General features: G+C 29.8%; 1 protein-coding gene across 1 annotated transcript; it reads left to right on the forward strand.

The window, feature by feature from the left end:
• Window positions 1-262: 262 nt before the first annotated feature.
• LOC114126845 (elongation of very long chain fatty acids protein 6) lies at window positions 263-13,252 on the forward strand. The gene is made up of 2 exons (XM_027990882.2): window positions 263-1,061; window positions 12,130-13,252. The coding sequence occupies exons 1-2, from the start codon at window positions 739-741 to the stop codon at window positions 12,650-12,652; spliced, it is 846 nt and encodes a 281-aa protein (XP_027846683.1). The 5' UTR covers window positions 263-738; the 3' UTR covers window positions 12,653-13,252.
• The last annotated feature ends 870 nt before the right edge of the window (window positions 13,253-14,122 follow it).

Genomic DNA, 14,122 nt, shown 5'->3' on the forward strand with positions numbered 1-14,122 from the left:
GCGTGCGGGCGCGCGTCATGTTTGTCGCACTGGCTGGCCCTTGCCGGGCCCCTACTCTCCCGCCCACCCGCGAAAAAGTCGACTATACGACGTCACGACAACGTTGCTATATTCCAGCGGCGGCGGCGGCGGCGATCCATGTGACGCGGTTCACTTCGGTGGGTTGGACGGGGCGCGTCGCGAGGTTCGCGGCGTTACGTGCCGCCGGGCGGCAGCCGCGGTGCAGCACGCGCACGCACGCGCGTTCCCGCATACGTGTTTACTATTATTATTATATCGTATTTTCACGATCACGTCTGAGCCGGAACGCCCGGAGCAGAAGTACACTTTCCGTTTAGACGCGCCAGCGAGAGTACGTCAGTTCATCAGTAGCCGCAGTCGGCAGTCTCTTCTCGCACACGAACACATAAACACGCGCGCGCGAGCGACTGGCCACGGACTCTCGTGCAAACAATCACAATCATAATATATTATATTGTTAAACAGTCGAAAGAATATCGACAGTGTTTTTTGTCGCATTCTCAATACACGCGTTCCCGTTTTCAACCCGGTTTTCGGTCAGTTTGCGATAGAGCAAAGCGACCGATTCACACCCCCGTCTCGTCCTTTACGTCCAGTCCTCCGCCAGATCGCCGTCGAACCGCGTGACAAACAATTAAAACCCATCACATTACATATTATTAATATTATTATCATATCGTCGTACGTCAGCAGTTCGAGCGGGAATACGACGTCGCAATGGTCCGCCTAATGATGCACCCCGAACCGTCCAACTATTCGTACGTGTTCGACTTCGAGGAGAACTTCCATTACGAATGGACGCGGCAGTGGATGACCGAAAACTGGACCAACGGGTTCTATTACTGTACCATATACGCCATGCTGGTGTTCGGGCTCCGGCGGATGATGCGCGACCGGGCCGGTTTCCGGCTCAAGGGACTGCTGGTGCTGTGGAACACCATGCTGGCCACGTTCAGCCTGGTCGGATTCGCCCGGACGGCGCCCGAGCTGTTCCGCGTGCTCAACAAATACGGCCTGCACCATTCGGTGTGCGTCACCAGGTAAACAACGATCGGCCCACGTGCTTGGGTGTGTTATTTTTCTATATTAATCACCGCGTTGTCACGGTGTCGGTTAATAATTTTTCACGCGAGTGTGTAACGTCTTCGTTGCTCGGCGACGACCGAGGCGCCGGGCTTTTGATTGCCGCCCAAAGGCCGTCGTCTGTTTCCCGGCGGCGCCCTATCGCCGTTGCTGCCCCCCTGCGCGTCACTCGTAGATAACGACGCTCGCCCGCGAGGTCACATTTTTCGGTTCATTGATAACACGCTGCCGGTCGTCTCGCGGCCAAATTTAATTTAATATATCCAATACCCCCAAGTATTATACGCCTACAATTTTTTTCAAACGGCCTTAAACACGAATGAAAGGCGGTGTGGTATTTTCAGTATCTACGTGTTGGCCGTTAAACTTGAGTTTACCTAGCTCAAGCTCCCGTCACGCCACAGAAATAATCGTAAAAACATGACTTAAATGCGATGAACGCTCAACTATTATACTAACATGAGAATAGAATTTTTATCATTCATTCCCAGACGTGCTAGTGCATTTTTTTATCAATTGTTTTGGTAATAACAGTGCAATACTTAATAAACCTTGTTAAAACTATGTATATGTACGTTGGATGTATGAAATTAATATTTTATTAGGTACTTATTAATGTTTCTTGGGGTTAATAAATATATTTTCTTCTGTGCACTATGTCTATCCTCTTTATGTCCGTTTAAAACATACACATTGTGCACTACACGGTTATTTGGTTATTGCTCCTATGTTGTGATTATGTTTGTTTTAATTGGTTTAAAAAATGATAGAGTTTTTTAACTTTGAAAAAAAACAAGGTTAGGTTATCATCTTGTCTTTTACATTTTTGTTGTGAATACTTACGAGATGGATGTTAAAAGTTTTGTTTATTAAGTATTTACTATTATATTTATTTAAAGTTTTTAAATTTGATTAATTCAATAGTTATACATTATTATATGTTATTTTTAAAACACATTTTTTTTCAAAACCTACTTGTACAGAATTAGCTGTAGGATGTAGTGTGCATTTTAATAGGTAACTGAATATTGTTTATTTCAACTTAACCTCACTGTTGGTACCTAGTGTGTTATTTTAACATAATACACCTACCTAGTTACTTGCTATTATGTATTATTTGTCGTTTAAGAAAATAACATATTTTTTATACTCTTCATATTAAGTAGATATTTATAAGTTTTGTGATTTATATTTATCAAAACATATAATATATCCATTATAAACCACTGAATAAACATATTCAATCTACATAATATTATATTCTAATTATCAATTATAAATAGGTATTATATTTTATATTATTACCAGTTCTAAATAATAATTGTCTGATATTATACATTCTTCAGATTAACTTAATTATATTAATCAATTATTTAAAAAAAAAAAAACTTACCAAGTAACTATAACTATATTTTTTTGTCATTTTGTTTTTATTTTTCTTTAATTTATGTTGATTAAGTAGTATTATGTTTCAAAATATTACTTTAGTTTAATAGTTTTATGTTTAAATTATATCACAGGAAATTTTTTTTATTCAAATTTGAATTGAGTATTTTAAATATTTCTTCTATTTTTGTATCCTTGGATTACTGGTTAGGTTAGGTTAGGAAATTTGTTGATAATTAGGTAATAAGACCATTTTTTTTTTTTAATTATTAAATTCATATTAAATGTTCATTATATTGTTATATAATATACATTTATGAATACTTACTTAAGATATTTAAAAAAAGATAAAAATGTTAAAACAATAATTTTACAATTTTCTTATTCATCAATTCAATGTTTATGCCAGGTTTTTTTTACAAAAATCAACTTTTAATTTTTGGTTTTTGTTTAGGTTGTGGGTATCTAAATAAGAAAAAACCTAATTAAAAAAAAAAAAATTGACGTCATCAACTATTCTTTTCGATAAAATAATTAGGTAATTACTATTTAATATAGGTATAATCTATATGCAATTATATCATATTTGATGCCAAATTAAGAGTCGAAGTGCATTCTGTTAGTTCTAATAAATTATTTGTAGATATTACCGTACCAATTAGTAGTGTACCAGTGTTATTATATTGATCTTACCTAATCAGGTTGATCTTTCATATTTAATCTCAGGTAATAACAAGAATAAAACATAGGATTTTAATTTACTTATGTTTGTGAATTTAATTAAGTGTGATATCAAAATATTATTTATTATGCAATAAATAAGAATGGTTGTCAGGATATTTATTTTATATGCATTTGTTAGTATACGTAAAATATTAGGTAGTTAATAATGAAAAATAATTGGTTCAAATTGGTAATACATTAGACAATTAAACAAATTATTTTAATCTATCTGAATTTCTATTAAATGTCATATTTTTGACTATAATTATAAAATTTCAAGTTACAATTAACCATTATCCATCTGATTTTTCTTAATTGAATTTTTATTCGTGATTTATTACTTTTCTTAAACTATTAAATTTTATTTATCTATGTCTAAATCAATATAATAAATATTTTAATGAGGTATAAATAATTCTATAAGCTAGTGTAAAAATATTTTTACCTGAACCCCAAGTAATGTAAACAAATTTAACAAATTGGTGGCAACTAAATTAAACTTAACTAATTTTATTAGTACAGAGATTTCAGTATACAGTTTGTACTTTATTGAGTATTAAAACTTAAAAGTGTAAATACACCTATCTATCAATAATATATTTATGCACAAGACTGAAATAAATGTATTTGTCTTGTGATTTTGTGATGTACAATTTTATTAGTTTTTTTGTAGTGATGATAAAAGTAATAAGTAATAACTAACAAGTATGTCAGTAATAAACTAGTAACTAATAGTATGAGTAAATTATCATTGTACCTTTCTGCTTTCACATGCCTAATGCAAGTTCTGCATTAAACTGATTTTATTTACTAATGTATAGTTGTATATTTTATGTTTTATTTACATCATTAAGCATATATTGATATGATGACATTACTGTTTAGATGTAACAATATAATTAGTAATTTTAAATTTATCTGTAAATATGTACAATTTGTATTCCCTGTAGCGAAGTTACATTTTAATAATTTCAGAGTATAATCTAATAGGTACAATTTCTATTTCATTTCTGGTCAACTTTAAATATCTGTTTATAAGTTTATAACATGCTTATAATGATATATACTTTGAAATATAGGGCAATCGTTTAAGTAACGTTAATCATACCTTGCTAAAATAGCCTACCACAGGCATGATTCTATAAATACATAAATATACCATGTGCTTTAATGTGTGATGAGCATTGCTGTTCATTTAATTCAAATGCAATTAAATTAGTATTGTTCAAATGTTTTTTTATTTAGATAATGAATATTAACTTCTGAATTAATATCACTGGAAACTAATAATATAATTTTTTTATTTTAAAATATTACCTACCTATTGTACAAATTAATGGTTTATCTTAACTGTAAATGTCTTCATAGTTACAGTACTTAAAATACTTTTGATTTACTGGTTATTTTTTTTAATAAATTCACAAACTATCATACATGTATAATAATCTATGATAAATGAAGTTAAAATCAAAATGTATTGCATCCAAAATATTTCTTACACAAAACCTGCAGTAGGTATATTTTAATATTTTATTATTTGCTTGAAATGTTTTATCATTGTGTTAGTCATTAGTTTTAAATTATTTAACATACTTAATATAATTTTTTCTACGATTTTCCCTTTATTAATTGAAAAAAAATGTTAGTGTTTTTTATAGATCTTATAACTCGAGGAAAGTAATGCTAAAGCCCCCCGCATGTTAGGTTAGGTAATCATTGGACAGTTCAAAAATGATAAAATGTTCTATTTAACTCATAGACTTATCACTTATAATATTATAAGTTTTATTATAAGTCTACGATTTAACTATAGTATAATATCATGTATTACTATATTTGGGTTGGTTAAAAAGAACTTTAAAAAAGTCCATTTTTTTATACAAGGAAATATGAGCCTCTTTAATTTGAGCTTGTTGATCCAATAAATCCTATTTAATAAATTTTAACTAAAATAATATTATACCAGTAGTCTTGGTATTTTTTATGATGATAATATATTGGTAAATACAGAGGTAAATATTATGTCCTCATTGGAAAATCATTATTGTGACGTAACATTGTTAGGATTTCGGAATAATTTTAAGTACCTACTGTTGTACACAATGCAATATTATTCATTTATTTTATCTTTATAAAATATAGGTATATGGTATTTACGAAATGTTTTCAATATCTAGTTATTAAATATACTCACCTATATTATAAGTATATGGATTTAATTAAATTAAATTATGGATTTTAGTTACTTGATAGTTGATAGTTACTTAAAGCAATAAAATGAATCATTCAATAAATAGTTTTGAGTGCGAAATAATTATTTAATTATGTTTCTATAACTTTTATTTTTAACTGAATTTAATTAATCATTTCGAAGAAAACATTTTGATAATTTAATTTAATTGGCACTCAATATATTTTACGTTTGAATTATTTTTTAGTTATATTATACTTAATAATTATGTAGGTAAGTACCTATTTACGGCTAATTGTAATGGCGCATTAATGGTTTCAAAATAAATTGTTATTACCAGTTTTTAAAAATGATTATCCATTAAGCGTTTAAATTAGTTTTCAATAATTTTTAACAAATTTAAATATTATGTTACCTATCTGTTTTATGTTTAGTTTTGTAATTTTTTATTATAGTTTACGAATTGTAATGCCATCTCTAAATATTATAGGTGCTGCATACTTAGATAGTAAAAAGCAATAATAGAAAATGTGACTTGTATTATGATTCTTTGGGTACATTCAAATCACACACAAAAATCGGCACACATCAGCATATGTGGTTGTGAATATTCGTATGACTTCCTGTTTCTATGAATTGTTGTCTGTTGACAAACAAAATGTGTGTATTTATGCTTAGTGTGGTTGATTTTTTTATTTTTTGAAAGGTTAAAATGTGTAAAAATGCGGAAGAATTCCATTTGTAATAATTGTAATTTGTTTGATGCACTTATGTTTCTATAACCTTATGTATATAATATATTACATAATACATTTAATACGAAAAATATATAAGACGAGACTTTTATTCATTTATTACTATACATAGGTTATTAAGTTTCTTAGTCAAGTCATTTGAAGTCATTGCATTATTTTAATATACAAGTTAACTGCTGCTTTTATAATGTTTTTTGTTATTGAGTGATATACATGAACATACTAAAATTCTTATCTTAAGCTTTAAAAAATACATTAATTGAATTTCTATGAATGAATAAATGACTCATTCATATTTTTATATTGTTCTTATGAAACTGTTGAACGGAATCGAATTATTTTTTAAGTCCAATTTTTTTGTTCTATTTATAATAATGTATACATTATTATATTTAAAAGTATTTTACATTAATCTTATCATTATCTTGTAAAGAAAAATAGAGAAAATAGTACATTTAGCTGTAAGCAAACTATAGTGAAAAGAATGGTCAAATGTCTATTTAAATCATATAGGAACTTACACAATTTATCGAAAAATAAATCATTAAAAATCGTGAATTACGAATGACGTCGCGTTAATTCCATAGAATAAGATATTGAATTACAGCAATAGTTGCATTTAAAAACAATTTCAAACGATATAAATTTTTTTTTCTACTAGTAAATCATATATTAGTAATCAAATACGGGAATTAAATAATTAAAACGTGGTAAGAAACAATTTTATTTACATATATTTCATCGGTTAATCATTCGTTATTTATTAATTGAGTGTTAATTATATAGATATAAATCAAAAATCTTACTTAAAATTGTTTATATTGTTATAGCACTTATATGAATATATATAACCATTTATTATTTGTAATAAATGTATTACAAATGTATTATCTGTGTCGTAGGGTAATTATCAAATTTTTTTTTTAAACATTTTTCATTTCGACAGTTTGTATAGTATTATGTATTCAGCCCAGGTGTTCCATAAAGCATTTATCTTAATATAATTTACACCTACCTAATTATAGTATTGTTAAGGATAAAAAAAATTATTATAAGTACTTTAGAGTACCAGAGTAGAATTGTCAAATATTCTACGATTCGTGTGTATTAAAATAGCTTTAATATTGATAACTGGTAGTTTGGAAAATTATAAGGGTAAAGAAAAATTCTCTAGTAAACTATTTCCAATTAAAAGTCGTCCTATCAGTTAGTCCAAACGGTCAAAACGTGGCATATCATAACTCCACGTAGTGTTATAAATTATAATAATAATTAGTGTACGTGCAAAATAATAACTATTGCAGCCTGCATTCTGTGTTAAACAACGATTTTCTCTTTTAGCTCATCGAACTGTTTCACGTATATTTATAACAATACGACCTTTGAGCCATACTATATGTTTTTTTATTTTTTAAATCGAGTAGACAGCAACGCAAAAATAATGGTATGGTCAAGACAACGCATACTTCTTATAAACCATTGATTATAAAATAGTTTATTCTATAATATAATCTAAGTTATAAGTTATAACTAATAAAACCGGTGATTTATTTTGTGCTATTTATATTCTAGGGCTGCACAATTTTTGTCATTCAAACTGATAAAAAATTAAGTTTTATCGGTCAATTTCGTTTTTTTATCCTACAAATACGAAATATAAAAAGTAATAGTTTGATTATTGCGAGGATTATTGTTATTTGTTTAACATAGCAGCGTCTTCTTTTTTGTGTGCTAGTATTTATAAACACTTTTCTCATGTGAAAAATATTATTTGGTCAATTTAAATTATAGTTAATGGCTCTAAATGGCATTTGAACGCGTTTTTTATGACGTGAAAAAATATCATAGGTGTATTATATATTCTTTTTTTGTTTACAGACTAAAGGCTAGTTGATAGCAATTTTCTACTGTTGATACTTTTCCGCTTTCCTTTTTAGTTCACAGTTCGATATGCAGCTCATATCTCATACTATTTGACTAATGTAGTCTAGTGACGGTCGACCTCTGATATTTTTTTTCTCAATGGCACCTTCTATTATTCTGCTAAGTAGTCTGTTATGACACAGTATGTGTTCAATTAACTTAGTTTTTAATGTTTTCAGAATGCCTCTTGTTTTTTCTGCTCGTTGATAAACTTCTAATTTATTTGTTATATGTTCTGTCCATCTTATTCTAAGCTAAATTAGTAAATACTGCTGCTGTTGCATGTTTTATTTTACCAATATTATTTTTATAAAACTATTCTTTTTCAATTTCGTTTATTTTGGCGATTTTTTTAGTACATTAATGAATTAAATGTACATTTTTGGGAATTTATTTTGTGTAGTCGTAATCAATGGTTATGTGAATCTTAATAATTTCGATATAATTGAGTGTATATTTCGCAGACGTCGATTTACATACTTAATATTATATTATGGATTTATAGCTACAAAATTAGAAAAATCAAGCTTGTCTAGATTGTGTGGTTAAAAGAATTGTTCGAATCAATTTATTAATATTTTATTAACAAAATATTTCCAACATTCTGTCTAACGTTACGAATAATAACATAGGTACTAGATTTCCTAGTTTCTACTTTAAATCAACTTTATTAAACTAGTGTGGGGACGCTGGTATTGAACTCTTGCACGTTTTAAGATTAAACGTAGAAAAATTCCAGTTTTTGAAACGAGTATGCGTATTTGTTATAAAATATAAACTTGTTCCGTTCGCTATTCGCGGAAATCACATCTGTGACCCTGAGACAATGTTCCCCGGAAGTTTGATTACGATTTTAAAAATGAACGTGTTTCATCGAAGAAGATATTATTGTGCTTTATAGGTTAGTTTTGAGCCAACGCAAACAAGCCCAATGTAGGTACCTTACTTGGCTTACTTACAAGTCGCGTGGCGTGTATTATGTTGATTTACATTTTACACTGATTGAATAATACTGTTTATAACACTCTTACGTATGTTTTATAATTTTGGTTTCCTTAATTCCTAATGATATGTTTTTTCTTGACTATAGAAGTAGGTGTGCAGAACGAGGACACTTAGGTACTGTAACGTGTTTATGAAGCACACTTGATTATTATTTATGTAATGTTCTTTAATCAGTGTGGCAATACGCAAAGCAACGTACGTCTTTATAAAATATAATATATCAAATGTATATACTTAATATTATTATGGCAAGGTTGCGGGTGAAAATATAACTGATGGGCGGTGGATAATATTTATATTTATCCTGAACTTTGCAATTGCGATCATAATAATAGCGATAATAGTACTTAAATCATCGTTGAAAAACCTCAACGTCGTATTAACGACGAGTATTGTGTTGGACCGCAATGGAAAACATTTAAAAAAAAGTAACGTACCTATGAGAATTGACAGTGAAAAAATTGTGTACCTTGGTAGTACAATCATTATACAGTAGGACAATCGGTGCCTATTATAATTTTTATTACTACCGTCCATGACCATAACGAATATAATAACGTGTTGTATAATGATAGCGCCGCTTTATCGACGCATTTCCGGTGTCCAAGAATTGCAGGTTTCTAAAATTGCGGTTTAGTTTGGCTTTTCTCTTTCGGCTAGTGGAAGAATAGATAGTCAAATAAGTCTATTTTTTTTTAGAATTTAACGTTTTATTTTTGGTTACATTTGAACCCATGTTGGTTTTTGTTTCTTAAGTTTAAAATTTTAGATTTTTGTAGTTTTTCGTGTTTGTATAATCATCATAACCGTTTAAGCTGATATTCGTTTAGCGCCATTAATTTATATTTTTACAGCCGTTGATTATTTTTGCCTATAATTCTAATATTGATATATCTATTCTTGTAAAGTATCCAAACACGTATTCTGAGTACCTATTTTATTTTGTATTTATTTATTTAATAAAAATATTGAGCAATCATTTTTTATTTGTAACCAAATAGATTTTTCAATAATCAATTTATTTGTATAATTGTTGCTACTTAAAATTATTATTTATTGTACTAATAAAAATATAATATTTGTTAATATAATCATTAATTGATATGTTAATGTATTAGGTATAATTTTATTAATATTAGTACGTATTAATCATTTAAAAACTGATTTTTATCGGGAATAAATACCAGTGGGTATGTGTAATATTGTTCAGAATATGTATTATAACTATATTTTTTTGAAGTATTCTGAATATTAATAATTTTGCTCATTTATTCGCGTACCTATGTAATCCAAATACAAAATAAATGTATACTTAACAAGATTGGTATGAATTTTGTGGCAGGAAAATTTTTCTTTTAACGCAATAATACTCAATCTTATTAATGGTGATTAGTGGTGATAAGAACATCGGAATCGGAAGCATCGTGAACAGTGAGCACAGTCGTGTGTCAATGGGTTATTGGGTTATTGTTATCAGTGGCTACAATATGAAGTAGAAATCGACGTTTAATTTATTACTTTTAATATGAGATTACTTACTCGTGTGTTCAGTTATTAATACCAATTGTGATACTACATTTTTTATATATAGTGCTATAATTTATCATGGTATTTAATGTAGAGTTATTCTTTTAAAGTTTCATTCACGACTTATTTTCTCGAGAGTTATATGGTTTTTAGAAATTTTTTTTAAGATACAGTGGATTCTCTATGGAAACTTTATTCAACGAATAATTTATCGCTATTATCTATTATATTTTTTAAGTTTTATATTCCAAAGCTAAAGTCTAATACTATTTTTAGAATTTTTACATAATATTCAAATTGAATTTCGAATGAATACAATATCAGTAACCATAGAGTTATAAACTTATAATTTAACATATACCCATTTGTTTTTAATTATTTAAATGACCAAAATGTTAAAAAATGAAAGAGAAATGTTCGAAATAAAATTGTTTTGGATAATGAGTATTTACACTTGCAAATGAAGTATATTGCACTGTTTTTAATATAATAACCAGCGGCAAAATGTTCTCAAAAATCGATGACTATAATTATTTTATAATTATGGGTTAAAATAGAAAATTTATAAGCGTATTTGAAGGATACGGAAGCTATTTTAACTGTAGTTTTCAGCGTAAAGATGTGTACTATTCGCACTACTCATGGTCAGTGTTCGGATTGAAGTGAATTGAAATTATTTATACATATAGGAAATTGTAGCACCAAATTTTGTAGTGATGGCCTTAAATTATTCAACGATAAAATCTTGAATTTAAAAATGTTGAACACAAAAATGTTCACCGTCTAAACTTCTATTTTTTGTAATGTTTGTATTTTAGTATGTATACTTGTATAATTGTAATTAGTATGTACTTATGCATAAAAAATTTATAAAATGTGTTAAAAAAAATAAAAACTAAATGATTTGATAAACTGTATTGCACTATATTGTATAATCTAAACTGTATATACCCACTGACTATCTAGCCGAAAATGAGTCTTTATCGAATTTGTGACAACATTATAAAATAATTGTTGACCTAATAATTACTAAAATATTAATCTAAATGCTTGGTTTTAAATTAACTTTCAAAACATACACTTCAACAAACAATTTGACCTTAAAACCAATTTTTAAATATATTCTATAAATATATCGGTCAATGCACTCTTATATTCTATAGCTAACTACGTAAAGTTGTTACTGTTGAATTCCAAGTTTTTGTCACATTCCTAATGTAATATTAAAATGTTTTAATTTTACTCTTGGCGTCTTGTTACACCAAAACGTTACTGAAAACAGCACGGAAAAATAAATTGAATTATCGATTTTGTTGCTAACTTTATCGCTAAGAATTTATGGTTCAGCGTTTTGAAGGGGCCTTCCCTGCTTTTCTTTCCACCAAATACTTAATATAAATTCTATATATTTTAGAAAAAAAATGCCGCTAGGCTACTCGATTTGCATGAACGTTTTATTTCTTTTTCTAATCGTTTCATTTTTTTTTTTTTTTTTTTGTTCCTTCCCACTCGCAGCTACGTCGAGGACGACCCGGTGTCTGGGTTCTGGTCATGGCTGTTCGTGCTGTCCAAGCTTCCCGAACTCGGTGACACGATATTCATCGTGCTCCGCAAGCAGCCGCTCATCTTCCTGCACTGGTACCATCACATCACCGTGCTGCTGTACACGTGGTTCTCGTATATGGAGTTCACGTCGTCCGCCCGGTGGTTCATCGTCATGAACTACTCGGTGCACTCGATGATGTACACGTATTACGCGGCTCGGGCCATGGGCTACAGGCCGCCCAAGCAAGTGTCCATGTTCATCACGGCCAGTCAGCTGACGCAGATGCTCGTCGGTTGCTTCATCAACTACACCACGTACGGTTATCTGAAAACCGGCGGCCCCCACTCGTGCCGGGTGTCCAAGCTCAACATCACCCTGTCGTCGACCATGTACTTTAGTTACCTGTTGCTGTTCGCCCGGTTCTTCTACAACGCATACCTCAACAAGGGTAGCCGGGTCACCTCGTCCAAAAAATCGTCCAAGCAACATTGATCTCGGACGACGGTGGGTAACGTCTTCTTCTGCGGTGGCTCCGGCTGCGGCGGCTGCGGTACGGTTGGCTTCTGTTGCTGCAAACATCGCTGCCACTGCCGCCGCCGCCGCCGCCGCCGCCGCAATGTGCCACCGCAGTGTGATGTTCCGTCGCTGCTGGCCATTGATTTTCAAACACGTGCACTGATATTATATTAAATACTATTATTTACGAGATTAATGCGTTGCGATAGAAGATCATTATTATTATTTTTATTATTATTATTATTACTATTATAAATGAGACGAACATATTGTGCTAATTTTATTTTGATATTTTTTCGTGCTCGATTTCTTTATTATTTTCATCCTGTGTTTTTTTTTTCTTTCTGTCTTGTTGTTTAGGAAAAGCGTTCATTTTTATAGACGATAAATATATATATATATATATTTTTTTTTTTGTATTTTCTACTTAGTGTGTACTTTACTTCCGCGAAGAAAAGTAACGAATCGCTGATCGATTAACACGGCGTTGTTTTATAGGCATTTTTGTTTGAAGTGCGTGTACCTACATAGTAGGCCAACTTAGCCTAATAAAAAAGAAAATTTTATTTTCCAAAAGCTTATTTTTTCATTCACTCAAATTGTTATTTTTTTCCTTCCTTTTATCATATTTGTTATTACAGGATTCTCGTGGTCCATTTTCGCAGCGACTCGCCGTCTTCACTTAATTTGTTGCCGTAAGGTTGGATTAAGGGTGGGTTGGAAGATAATTGCCATCGAATAATTTATGATTATTCTAAATAACAAAACTGTTATATTTTTATTAATTCTAACTTGTTATAAAATTAATGCCAGTAGTAAAAAAGAAGAAAAAATTAAAAAGAGTATAAAAAATATGTAGATATGTAGTTAAGTTATCGAGTATTAAACTTTAAAAGTGAACCAATAATTAATATTTAATTTTCAGAAAACGAATATCTATATATATACCTATGTATAAATGTGAAAACAGAAATCTTTGTAATGCATGTTCTCTAAAATTACTCATCCGATCATTTTGATTTTTTTCATAATGAAAGCGTATATGGTGGAACAGGTTTTTAGCCTATTTCTGATTCTATTAGTTAATAAAAAATCTTGTTATTAGTTTTTTAAATAATTGTCAAATACACACATAAAGATCGTTTTTCATCAATGTTACCAATCATTAGTTATGATTAGAAATTAGTATTTTAATGAACGGTTGATGTTGTATAACTGTATAAAACATTTTCGTTGTTTTTGGTTCACACTTGAGTTTTTGACTTTAGGTTCAGAATGATAAGGAAATCAAATTTAGGTCGTTCAACAATAATAACAAAATGAGATAAATAATTTTTTAAGAATGCTGCTGTTTAATGATTAATAAAGAGCAATGCTTGACGAGACTGTTATATAAAGTTGTTGTCGTAGATATCATCTATACACCAAATCAGAAAACTAAAAATA

The sequence above is a fragment of the Aphis gossypii genome, chromosome 2 (genome assembly GCF_020184175.1).
Source record: "Aphis gossypii isolate Hap1 chromosome 2, ASM2018417v2, whole genome shotgun sequence".
Classification (NCBI taxonomy): Eukaryota; Metazoa; Arthropoda; class Insecta; order Hemiptera; family Aphididae; genus Aphis; species Aphis gossypii.

Coding starts and splice junctions, on each gene's coding strand:
- LOC114126845 (XM_027990882.2), top strand. CDS start 739: ATGGTCCGCCTAATGATGCACCCCGAACCGTCCAACTATTCGTACGTG. Junction 1,062..12,129: donor CATTCGGTGTGCGTCACCAG/GTAAACAACGAT, acceptor TCCCACTCGCAG/CTACGTCGAGGACGACCCGG.